Genomic DNA, 13,151 nt, shown 5'->3' with positions numbered 1-13,151 from the left:
GGAGAAAGACGTCTTGTTAAGTGGGTTCTTTAGTTTTCTAAAGGCTATTAAGTGCCCTTTTATATTTCTAATGAAGTTTGTGCGGTGCCATACATACATACATGTCTTATTCCGTTGCAGTTACATGCTTGTAGTTTGTGAATTATATTGTAGCTTTAGGCAGTATTAATATAATGCAGTAAACACATCTTTCCAAATAATGTTTATTTAGAGTTCTTCAAGCTGGAAAGGCAACCATATGTTCATCTCATAATGCAGAGCACAGTATAACTCATGTATTCATCGATAATAACGTTTTTCCTATACAAAACAAAAAATGTCTCTCGGAAGCTCGGCACTACCCTTTGCAATATCTAGGACGTTACCTCTTTGAGGTGAGTAAAATAATTTTACTGATTACTGTAAACAGTGCAGTGTTAATAATAGGTATATGATCAGCCTGAATGTTTTGTAATTTGATTAAAGGTAAGAAAACTTTCTGATTCTGGAACTGTGTATCCAAGAGGTAGGAAGGCTCATGAATACATACAAATACCTGAAGGGAGAGTGCAAAGAAGACAGAGCCTGGCTGTTGTGTGTGGTGCCCTGTGACAGGACAAGAGGCAGTGAGTACAAGCAGAAGCACCGGAGGTTCTGTCTGAAAGTCAGGAATCACTTGTTTATTTTACTGTGATGGTCCTGGAACACTGTAACAGGATACCATCTGGACATGGTCCTGGGCCAGTGCAGAATTCACTAGACTTTTTGTTACTATTTCTTTTAAGAGGGACACCCAGTAATTCATAGTTGTTTGCTCACTAAGTGCACTGTTCAGAACTTCTTAGTACTTTGATCTGGAACTACTCAAAGGCCTCAGAATATTCTTTTAGTATGGTAGTTTCTCAGACTCTGGGGTGACTTTGTTCAACTGCTAAGTGAAAATACTACCTTTGCAAGCAAGTAAGAGCTAAAACTATGTTTGTTACTATTTGAAAACCCTTTAGATTCTTCAGATCCTGTGCTCCCTGTAGTAAAGCTGTTAGAGAAGGGTGAGAAGAAGGTTTGGAGGGTCTTAATGTTTACATCCTGAACAAAACACATCAATGTGGGCTCTTACTCAAGTGCTTACTCTCTTAATGAAACTTGTTCAGGGAAACTGTTCTCATTTAAACCTTTCAGCTAAGATAGACACTTACATTAATAGATGACCGAGTGTCAAGTTTTTATGACTCCTTCACCTTTTATTGATCTCTATCAAAATCAAGTGTTTCTTGCTATGCACCCTGAATTCCTCCCATGTCTGATAACAACTTTCCTTCTTAACCAGTCCATTAACTTGCACAGAACTATTTTTCCCTGGATTTCATAAAAATAACTCACCTTAGAGGCCAAGAGAACATTGGTTTTCTATTTAAGTGAATCTGAAGAACTGAGAAAACTGCTAAGCTTCCTTGTCTCTTGAAAGGAAAAGAATAAAACATAGGCAATCAAATCGCAGCACTTGTCCAAACATATTAGGCTTTATCAAAGAATATTATGGACACGCTCTTTTCTCTTTGTCCCAGAAGTACTTGGCATATAATTCTTTTGATTGTTCCAGCTTTGTAAATTTGTATTTCTGCTATTTGACTACTACTTCTAGCAAATATAAGTCCTCTTCCTCCCCTGAACATCCATATATGTGTCCAGATGATGAATTCAGCGAAATAGCATTATTTTATTCTTCTTTTCAGGGGAACTGCACTCATGTTCAGACTATTCTCAGTGTGAAATTTTTTTAACCAAGTCCTTACTCCATGTTTATATTTCAGTATCTATTCTTATTATCTCAGCCTAGTAAGTACTGTTAAAATGCTCTCTGGACTGTCACTGGTGATTTGATTCTTCAAGGTGTCAAATTTATTGGTTTAGGATAGTAGAACACTTGCATGATTTTAGGGAGCTAGTCTCAAACAGTGACTTTAATGGATGCATGCTTTGTTGGATGCATGCTGGAGTTCATAAATTTTTGCCATGATTGTACATAAATTGTTTGAATGTAACTTTTTATGAGCATGTTGAAAATAATGTGCACAAAGTGCTGCAAGAAGTAAAGACTAGTTAATGCATCAGAGTTCAGTTATCCTTGGCTCATCAAAAGCTGTTTAGACTCTCTACCAAAAATACTTCATCTTCTAAATGTGAAACCAACTCAATGTTTGTTTAGAAATACAGTTAGGTACATGCCAAATACGTTTGTTTTGAACTATACATTTAAGGGAAAATCTGAAATAGAATGAGAGAATCCATTATGAAAACACAGCTCTTGCTTCAGCCACAGGGATTGTGACTGAGTTAAAAGTCAGTTAGGAAAAATAAATATGGGGAAGGTCACAATGATAGTTCTTATGCTACAGCTTCCTACAGCATCAGTGATTTGTTTCCAAACCCCCCACTGTTTATCTGCTACATGATGTATACCCTTAAACAATTGTAGAAACATACATAGGCACGGAAGGGTTTACAATACAACATAGACTTAGCACTTAAAAAGATGGTTAGACGATTAGCTTTGAAACATAGTTTTTTTTTTTTGCTCTGCACAGAATGAAATACAAAATACTGAAGATATCCAAATCAACTATGAAGATATCCAAATGAACTATCCAAATGAACCAGACCAAGCCGTCTCTAAAGTGCAACTTACTAGAATGAAAAATGCCATTATAAAACATATGTATTTTGCGGCGGTAAGCAACAGTTAATGCTTTCTTAGCATAAAATGTATATTATTGACTATATCTTTCATTTTAGTAGTGAGCTAATAAAGTAGGTAGTTTAAAACCTTTTGAAATAGTAATACTGCCTTTCAACCTGCAATGTTTAATAATGCTATATTTACTGTAACTACCATTAGTTAAATTATAATTTAGTAATGGTAATTGGTTGACATGGCTGTGTAGAAGACACAGTGAACTACTTGAAATCTTGGTATAATATATGAGAGAAATAATAGCAAATGTTGTTCAACAAAATTGAATTGCAGTGTTTCTGTAACTTTCCTCTTATTTTTTCAAACCAGTCATATCACAGAGCTGGTATTTTGTTGACTTATATGAATGTTTTTTATCATAAGTCAAAAACAGAGTCATGCACTCCTTTGGTTCTATATTGGCACATATCTAATCCTGATAAGAGTGCTACATTAGTAATTAAACCCACTATTTCAAAAAACAATTACTCTGAGTTAGGATATATTGTCTCAGTAGGTGACAGTGATGCCGATGATGTTGTGTAAGTACTTTTATAGGAGCTTGTTTACATGAAGTACTGAAGTTCTTAGTAGCAAAAGAATTAGAATTTTTAAGTCCTCAAAGTATGCAATTTTTAAACAGAAAATCAGCAAATAGAACACTCATGCTGCTTAAATCTGTGCAGCTTCAAATGCTACATCTTCTATTGGTGATGTTTTATCAAGGCTATACCCCCTAGACATAAAAAAAAAAAAAAAGTTGTTGACTTTTCATGTATATTACACACAGCAACTGCACTTGTTCAAATTATTAGGTAGTACATATGTACTACACATTATGTAGCAATGTGCAGATGGAGTAATGGTATTCCCAAAGATGTCTCTCCTAAAGACTGTTTTGTAACATCTTTTGGTAAGGTTGTAACACTAGGTGATAACTAAATATAGCAATAATAGTAATACACTCTTGCACCTACTGCCAAACCTTTACATTATAGGTAACCTGCAGGAGGAATCCAAAGCCTGCATGAAAATACTTAGTGTTTAATGTCTAATCTAGGAACAATGTCCTTTTATAGCAACCACGTAACAACAAATAGGCAATAACAGGAAAAAATGTAAGTAAAAATTGCCATATTTTATTCCTTTTGGGTCACTAATCCTCTATTTTAAAATTTTACCATCCAAATATTAAAAAGACAAATATAAGTAGATTGCTATGTTGAATGTTATTCTTGAACGATGTTTAATAAAAGTTGTTGTTTGGGGAGTTTTATGTAGTATTTATTGAACGAGTTGACTGGTATCCAGTGTGTAGATTGACTTTATTCTGTTTTACAGACTGTTATCCACAGGTTTGCTCAAACAGACCAGCTGAACAAATGCAATCCACAGGTAAGAATACTAACAAAGAGGGCATGTTGCATATATGGAATTTTGTAACGAAGTTAGGCAAACACACTTTCATTGTAAAATTAGCTTTCAAAGAAACATTTTAAATTTTTTTTTTGTTATCAAAATGAATAAAATTATTGAAGCGTTAAAGAGCATCATTGGATGTTGTTTGTTCTTGCAATACTTTCCATACTGTCCCTGTTACTACAAAACTCTGTAATCCTGCTAGTTAAGAGAACTTTATCTATTAAGGTAGAAAAAAAGAAACAAAGATGTACTGTGCAGTGTACTGTGATTTAGAGCATCTTAAATCATCCAAGCATGGTATTTATGCAGTGACAATAAAGTGAAAGTGTACACAACTTTTAGCAGTGCACACCTGTTTTTCTAGTAGGGACAGATTTTAGCCAAAGGTTGTCTCAATGTAGAAAGAAGCAGTAGTTGTTCTTCCAACACATGCCTGAAATATCATCGTGTGGGTTTTAGGGTCAACTGAAGCACAGATTGCAAGTAGAATATTTTGGTTTTCAATCCTATTTCATAATTACTTTGACTTAATTTCCTTTTTTGTACTATTTAATTTCTCTTTTTTATTTCCATTAAGTCAAATATATGCCATAAATCAGATACAGGTCAGCAGTAGGTTTTATTAAGTCTTTATTGTATATATTTGAAAAAAAAATTTTGGCTTTTCTCTCTCTAATACTAAGAATAAATCTTTAAACATGTTGAAACATTGCTTCTTAGTACTCAGAAAGTATTTTAGGTAGTAGTCATGAGCTAGTAGTAGTGTACTTTTTATGGTAACTACTGTTAGTTAAAAAGGGAAACACTTAAAGTATCTATTAGCTTCCGGTATTTCTTGGTAGCTGAAGATTCAGTATCTTTATAAGTGATACTACGTAAATAGTTACTGCAAATCTCTTTTTTTCTGATTTCTTTTTATTGACACAAGAAGGAAGGGAGGAGAAAAATACTTTTAAAACATGAGCACCGCAATGCTTTGTCATGGTCCAAAACCACCACTGATCAGCAAAATGCTGTGTGCATTTCTGCTCAGGAGCAGATTTGCATTGAAATTTAATCTTAGTATTTAGTTTGTTGAATAACGGGATAAAAATTTTATGTTTCTTATATGCCTAAACTGGGTTTCTGTATTCTATAGAAAAATATAATTTTTTGTTTGGAAATTTTAAAACTAATTGTAATACTTTCCCTATGCATGACCTATCACTCTCTTTTATTATTTTGTGAAATATTCATTGGTAGATTTTGCATCTGATACTGGGCTTTTATAGGCAGTATAAAAAGTTTTTATATATTTATTTTATATATTTATGGCTTTTATAAACAGCTCCAAGAAACATTTCCAATAATACTAGTGAAGTAAAATCAAACCTACAAACTAAATTCACATGTTAGAACTACCGTGTTCTACCAACTCAGTTTGCAACTGCTAGGAAGGCTTATCTAAGTCTTCTGTTATCTATCATCATCCCAAAAATATTTATATCTCTTTTGTCAGCTTTTCTTCCACATTATGCAAAATAAAACACAACTTATTGTGTGTGGACCTTAATTTTTCATTTGTCTCTGCTCAAAGTGTTAATGATTGTACCAGCAGTGCTTCACAAGGTACTGCTGATTCCTCGTTAGTCAGAATGCAAGCCAGTAGAACCTTGTGCAGCTTATTGACTATTCGGTCTCTTTGATAATAGCTGTCTCCTGATACTGAAAAAAAATTGTTGCCTCAGTTTTGTATCACCCTTCTTTACCTCTTAGAAATATGCTGACAGCCAGTTCTGCAGTACCTCATTGTCTTGAATGCAATACTAAAGACCTCACGCTATTTCCAAAACATTTTTGATTGAATGTGTTTTCAAAATAATGCATCAATGTCGCTTTTTTTTCTAGTACCAAAATTTTCAAGATAAAAAGGTTTCAGTCACAATAGAAAAAGTTTCATGCTGGTGTGATCAACCAGATGCAGGCCAGTGGTAACGTGCTTGTACTTGCACGATATACAGTCATCTTCACACATCTTAAATCCAGGCAGCAGAGAAGTTGTTCTTTGTTTTTCATTAAACAGTTTATGATTGCTCTTTAGATGTGCTGTTTGAATATAACTAACATTACAAAAGTATCTATGCAACCATTATTTCCAAAGGAAATTTTAGTGCAGATTTTAATGGTGCATATATGAATGAAAAAATTGAAGTAAATGTGAGTTGCAAACACCAGATGTACAAAACCTTGATTAAAAGAAAATTGTATAGATGAGCATCTTTATTTATTGTTCATATAATAATGCATGCATTAGGAATTATAAATGAAGCGTTTACAGAAAAACTAAGTATCTAATGCTAAGGTGGAGTTCATTCACTGAGACTTCACTGTGATAATGGTTATAATTTCGTTCTGAATCTTTTTTATGTTTGACCAGAGCCCCAAATGCTTTTAGCTTATTACTGGAGCATTTTTGGAAGCTATCTAATAGCAGTATAGTAGACTTCAAATCCACAACTGGACTCAAAGTCCATGTTAATTTAAAATTTTAACGAATTTTAAAACAATTGGCAGGATGTTTAGGTTGGATAATAGGAAAATTTCTCCTCCAAAAGCATTGTCAAGTACTGGAACAGGATGTCCAGGGCAGTAGTGGAGTCACCATCCCTGGAGGGATTTAGATGTGTAGCTGTGGCACTTAGGGACATGGTTTGCTGGTGGACTTGGTGGTCCTGGGTTAATGATTGGATTCAATGTGTTAGAGCTCCTTCCAGGTTCTATGACTCTGTCTTGAGTAACTTTATCTAATGTACATTAAAAGACAGAAGTTTTGGGAGAGATCATTAAGTCTGCAAGTTGTCAGGGACTAAAGCAACAATAAATTTATGTAACTATTTAATTCCCAGCAGTCCAGTCAGTCATTTTACTGACTCTGCTTCTTCAGTTTTGAGTCCTTAAGTGAGTTTCTTTGAATTTACAAGAGCCTCAGGCTGTGGTCAAACAAAAAAACAGGATTTCAAAAGAGAAGTTACTGGGTATTGGGAAGCTGTGCTTCAATCTCTGCAACTAATTTGTGTATCTGCTTTGGCTTGAACCTGAACTAGAGGAAAGGTATAAATAGCAATGTAGTTGAGATTTTCAATAGCATTATTTGTGGGTTTTGAAAGCTAAAAGTACAGACAGTAACAGGGAAATCGCAGAGCAGATACAGCATCTCATGAAAGCCATTAGATCTGTGTGGTTTGAAAGCCTGAAAAGTTAAGTGTTTTGCAATGTCATGAGTGGCAGAGAACAAGTGAGAAGCCCTGTGCCATTAAGATCTTTAGAGCTTTGAAATCCACTGTGGTCACTACCTGTACAATCTGTAGTGTTAGGTGCTTCTCTGACATTCTATATGGGAATAGAAGAACTAGGGAGATACAACAGTTATGTTGTTTATGGTTTTATAATGTGTACCCTTAAATTATGTATTTCATGTTTTTAAATTATATTTTTATTTTTATTTGTATTTTTATATTATATTCTATTTATATATTTTAATTATATTTTTTATTATTTTAAATATGTATTTCACTTTTCTCTGACTTTGTTAGCTGTTCCATAGTACTCACTGTCTTACTGCTTCAGCTGTATGTTGTGGGATGTACTGTGCACTTGGAAATACTAAAACTCCTTTTCATACTTTTCCAGAATAAATTGTTACAAATTACCGAGTGTGCAGACTGTAATTTGTTTTTTAAAAGCATAGATGTAATCTGATCTAAGAAGAGAAGCACATTCTGAAACCTAATATATTTTCAATGAAAGCATAGTTTGGGAAGAGGGAGGGCCTTTCTAGAACAAAATTATCTAGACTGGACCAGACAATAAGTAATTTTTCTAGTTTAGTTTGTAATCATTCCTGTTACTTTAGGAATTATATTCTCCAATTTAGTACTCCCACTAAAATCATGTGCCACTTCCTCTCCCTCCTCTTGAGCTGGAGACACAAAAGGCAAAGATCATGTGTTGAGATAAAAACAATTTACTGGAAACAGAAAATGAACGGTAAGAGCAACAATATTAATAATAAAAGGTATAAGAAAAAAGGATTCATATTGAAAGCCTACAACAGTAAACTACTGGACGGCTCCCCCTGCTGCATTTTCCTGGAACAACCTTCTCAGAAGCAGGAGTCCCTTTGCTCTGCCCCTGGCAGTAACATGAGAATAATTTCCAGAATAACCTTGGTATCTTAGCCGTGCCCGCTCCTGGCTACTGCAAAAAGGAAAGAATGGCCCTTGTCCTGACCAGAACCAGAACATGTATTACCAACATTTTACTTAGAAATTTCCTGTTGTCTTAGTTAGGTAAGGGGTGTTTTTATTTAAACTGTTATTTTATTTACGAAGATGTCTCATTTCTAGGTTAAAAGTACTAATTTGTCCAGAGGCAGTTGGTATATACTTCAAGGATTAGTGGAAGAGCATTTATTTCCTGATGTAATCACAGAACTTGCTGCTGGTCAGAAGTACCGTATACCTCCCGTGCAACTTCTTCATTCTCTTCTAGAGTATTTCGTATTGGTGAGAGCTGAAGGCTAAAGTATTTTAAAAATTAAAGCAATAAATGGAAGTATTATGGTCTTTGCTCCTGACATTCTATTTAGTAGTTTTTAGTGATGTGTTCTCTCTTTATGCTCATCAATGTGCTTGTTTTACCAAAAAAAAAAAGAAGAATTTAATACTTAAAGATTTTTTTCTGTTTTCAATTAGTATTTATTTGCAAGCCATATGAATGTAGTGCTCTCAGTATTGTGAAAGGCTTGGCCACAAATATTTTTTGTTACATTTAGAAACAGCACTGTGCTAGTAGGCCACAGGTAGAGACATCGAGAAGGTTTGTTCTAAACTGTGCATTCATCTGGAATATGACTCTAGAGTAAGTTCTTTTTTTTCCTTCTTTTTTTTTTTAAACTATGATTTTTCCTTCTTATAGTTATGCATTAAATGATGTGTAACTTCAGTGATTAAATACAGTCTTTTGGTATTGTAAAGAAAAAGGAAAATAAACTCTTATTGAATATGGATCTTTGGATGGTATGGAGCCATTATTATTTTCTCATTTTATTATAGGGAAATAATGATGCAATATTTTTTGCCAAACTTTGTCACGTTTTGTACCTTATTCTCCAACGTGATCCTCCCTGGAAGTCCCTGTCTATGTTAAAGTATTACTTGGATCTTCTTCAGTGTCCTATCTGTAAGAAAGGTACATGGTCTTTGATAGAGATGCTTGTAAGGTAAGAAAGATTTTAATGAGATACTGGATGCAATAGTTGTTATGTTACTCCAAACTCAGGGGCAGGAGAGGAGAATTGACATTCTATTGCATCAAAGTCACATTTTCAACAGAATAAGTTACCTGTACGTGAAAGTCTAGAATTGTAACAGATTTGGACATTTCACTTAATATATTTCACAAAGTGTTAGCTCACTGTCAGATGGATTTTTTTTTTTTTTTGAAAGAAAAAGATGTACATTTTCTTAACCTTCTTCCTTTTTAAAAAATGTTTTATTTTACTTTTTATGCTCTCTGCAGGTTATAATAATCTATGTATTATTGCTATTGTGGTATGTATGTGTATAGATACACACAGATATATATGTCTTCAGTTATAACAAAAATTCAAGCTTTATCTTACCAAACATGAAGTTTCATGTTGTATTTTGATTTTAATTATAACCTCCACCATCTTATTGAGAAGTCTGATTATATCTTATACCTCTACAAATGCAAGACAGTACATAGGAGTTGTTTGGGTAGTTAGTCTCTGCTTTATCTTAAGAACTCATTTTTTAAAATTTACACCAATAGAATTTAATTATTCTGTTTATTTGGAAGAGAAACTATACCTCTTTTTATTGCTATCATAAAATCTTAACATTTAAATACATTGATACAACTGTGATTATACATATATAAATGTGTGATTGTAAGCATCTCGAAGGGCGTTGAATCAATATAATTGGACATTTAATAGTTTTTATTAGGAACACGTCACATGTAGTAGAAGAGAATTTTTTTTTTGATGAAGTATGTTGTCTTTTAGTACTTACTGCAGAATGTCAATTCCCAGCAGTTGTATACCTGGTGGTGCTAGTACTCAAAATTCTAGCCAAAAAATGTGCTTGCATGTTACTTAAGAATTATCTTCATCATACTTGACAGTCTGTAGTCCTGTCAAATGGTATGTGTGAACTGTTATCTGAACTAAAGTTTGTAGGATGTTGCAAATGTTACGTCTATAGAATATTTCAAAATTATCTTGTATTTAAAGGATTTTAAAGAAGTTCTGTTAAATGTAGTAATTGTACAATAACTCAAGTACAGACAGATAAATGAAATACAGTGGAAATTATTTAGTTTACACTATTACAAAAATCTTTATCTGGAACATAGAGGCTCAGTCACAAACATGTTTTTTGTTTTGTTTTCTTTTGTTTTTCTGAAAAGAGCTTTTAAACCAGAAAATTAGGCTTTAAAATATTGAATGTTGCTGGGGAGCAAACTATTTCCTTGTCAAAACAGTCAAAACTCAAAGATGACTTTTTTGCTGCTAGATCAGACTATGATTGCTGTCATACAAATACATATTTTGGGTTTTATTTTTCAGGTCTTGCCTTTATGGCAAAACTGTTTGTCATGTGGAACCAGTTTCAGGGAGAGAAGATGAACAGAAGATAGTTCACAAAACATTATTGAAGTTTTTCTTTGATTTAGTAAATGCTGAAGTAGAGTTTCTGAAAAAAAGGTGGGTTTATAGGATAATACTTTCTTATTTTTCGCAATTTCAAATGCATTTCTTTACCTACAGCAGCTTGTATCCTGATTTTTGTATATCCTTGTTAAGATACTGTTCTACAGAGATTGCAGGTTAGCGTTTTCTTTTTATGTCTCAGTTCTAAGTTTGTTTATTGTAATTTGTATAGACGTTTTCTAATCATGTTTTAAGGCCTCTTACTTTTCCGAGCCTGTTATTTCACTATACTACAAGTTTCAGTGAGCACTTGATTTTGCTCATGTTGTATTTTTAGCTTTGCACTGCTTCAGTATTCATCCTTTGAGGTAGATATGCAGCATTTTGAACATACTGATTTTTATGTTTTGGGTTTTTTTTTAAATTCAATTAACTTATCTTCCTATTATCTTAGGGAGATAATTGTCTTTCCTTGGTTTATGAAGTATAAAAGAAGTCTCAGGTTTTCTCTACCTTTACATAGTAAAGGTGGCCTTTACTTTATGTAAATATTAGAACAATATTCCCCCAGTCTAACAGTAATAGTCATCATTATGGTACTTATTATTCAGAAACTGTGTCTGATCTTTCCATATTTAAAAATTGCCAAACCTGTATGTGTTTTGACAGAAGACAAGGTTTCTGTCTGGTAACTGTAATAAAAAAGTGGCATAAAGCTTCAGGTTTTTTCCCTTTTTTTTTTTACAGTTTGGTTGAAGGGATCAATTCACAGCATCAGCAAGTCATGCCACAGACAGTTCTTTTGAAGACATTTTGGCTGGGAAATGGAACCTCAGTGCTTTTTACCAAACACATAAATATTCTAGCAGATTGGGTCATACTTTCCTACAGAGAATTGAACAGAAAAAATGATGTGAGTATGAATTTTATACTTTAAAATAATGAAGACTGACAGTTTTTTTTTAAAGACATTCTTTGTTCATTCTTTTGTGAGGAATTATATGTAAGTATCACAGCTGCTTGTTATATCTGCCTTTTGTTGTGAAGCATGCTGGTTTTTGCTCCACTAAAGGAAATGAATTGATCCGTAAGATTCTCATATAGATGTGTAGAGAAGAAACGAGTCATGAGTAGTTTGTTGGCTACATTCAGATGTTCACATGCCCTTACCAGCAGGTATTACTGTAGTTATTAGGGACACCAGCTTAACACATCCTGTCAAACAATATGGTGTAACGAAAGAGGTGATTATCTTATTTTACGGTGGTAGGATTCAGGAAATGTTTGAAAGAGAAACCTAACAAAACTAATACCTTTTTGCTATTTTCTACAGACATACATTATTTTACTCTAATAAATGCCCTTTTTCTTCCCACTTTTTTTTTTCTTCCCAAGTCTTTTAGTTTCATTTGGTATCTTCCCTAGGACTTTTCATAAAAATGGAATTGAAGGCAACTTAATTGCTGTTCTGTGACCTGCTGACCAGCAGGACACTGACCTGAAAGATACTGAGTGTCCTCTATACCACCTCATTCTTTTCAGAGGCAAGAGGCCTTCTGAAATGTCTTTGACTTCTAGATTATAACATAAAATAAAAACTTAACTGCTGTCTCTGCATTCTCTTTTAAATTATTGTGAAAGCACAGAATAAATAGATACTTCATTCACTTTTTCAATACAATAACAGAACAATAGAAAATCAAGTATTCTGGAGAAAAAAAGCACTTTCAATATAATACCTAGTAGTTCTTCATTATGTTATGAAGGCAAAAAGATGAAACATAATGAGAGCTTCATGCATCTTACCTAGACAGACCTCCTACCTTTTTTGAGGGCTATCAAAGCAAAACATTCTTAAACAGTGCTCCTTTTTATCCTTGGTCAAGATATTTTAGAAGTGCCTAAAATTAGGCTTCTATACTCATATTTATATTTAAACAACCTACCTTTTCAAAGTTACTGAGCACCAAGCAGACTTACATGCAGTTGGTGTCAGTGGCTATTCTGTTTCTTTGGAAAATGTAACTGCTTTCATATTTTTCCTGGTGTTGAATCTGCAGTTTAGGTGTAGGCACCATTTGCTTTTTTCTGCTATTCCTTCTTTTGACAACTTCCAGTCCTGTAAGTCATACCTTTTTCATAAACCTTTCTTTGCATTGCCACAGTAATCACTTGCGTCAGACTGTATATATGAAAAATATGCTTAAAAAAAAGAACAAAACATAACATAAAACACAGAGATCTACCTCTTGTTTAGGTTGTTTGCTTTATATACATATGTAAGAATTGTGGTTTCAGCAC

The 13,151-nt window shown here is 33.5% G+C and overlaps 1 protein-coding gene across 4 annotated transcripts in view; it reads left to right on the top strand.

The window, feature by feature from the left end:
• SLF1 (SMC5-SMC6 complex localization factor 1) overlaps nt 1-13,151 on the top strand; it is a 34,559-nt gene that overhangs the window by 5,865 nt on the left and 15,543 nt on the right. For 3 of the 4 annotated variants that reach the window (XM_050329304.1, XM_050329303.1, XM_050329306.1), the window contains 7 exons: nt 212-374; nt 2,565-2,708; nt 4,052-4,105; nt 8,518-8,676; nt 9,226-9,392; nt 10,767-10,904; nt 11,598-11,763. In XM_050329304.1, coding sequence (XP_050185261.1) covers nt 212-374; nt 2,565-2,708; nt 4,052-4,105; nt 8,518-8,676; nt 9,226-9,392; nt 10,767-10,904; nt 11,598-11,763 — 991 coding nt within the window. The remainder of the gene's footprint in view (nt 1-211; nt 375-2,564; nt 2,709-4,051; nt 4,106-8,517; nt 8,677-9,225; nt 9,393-10,766; nt 10,905-11,597; nt 11,764-13,151) is intronic. The other variant, XM_050329305.1, reaches the window with a different exon arrangement.

Source organism: Myiozetetes cayanensis, unplaced genomic scaffold (genome assembly GCF_022539395.1).
Source record: "Myiozetetes cayanensis isolate MyiCay16 unplaced genomic scaffold, myiCay2020 scf4, whole genome shotgun sequence".
In the NCBI taxonomy this organism is placed as follows: Eukaryota; Metazoa; Chordata; class Aves; order Passeriformes; family Tyrannidae; genus Myiozetetes; species Myiozetetes cayanensis.
This window is presented reverse-complemented; position numbering and strand designations above follow the sequence as displayed.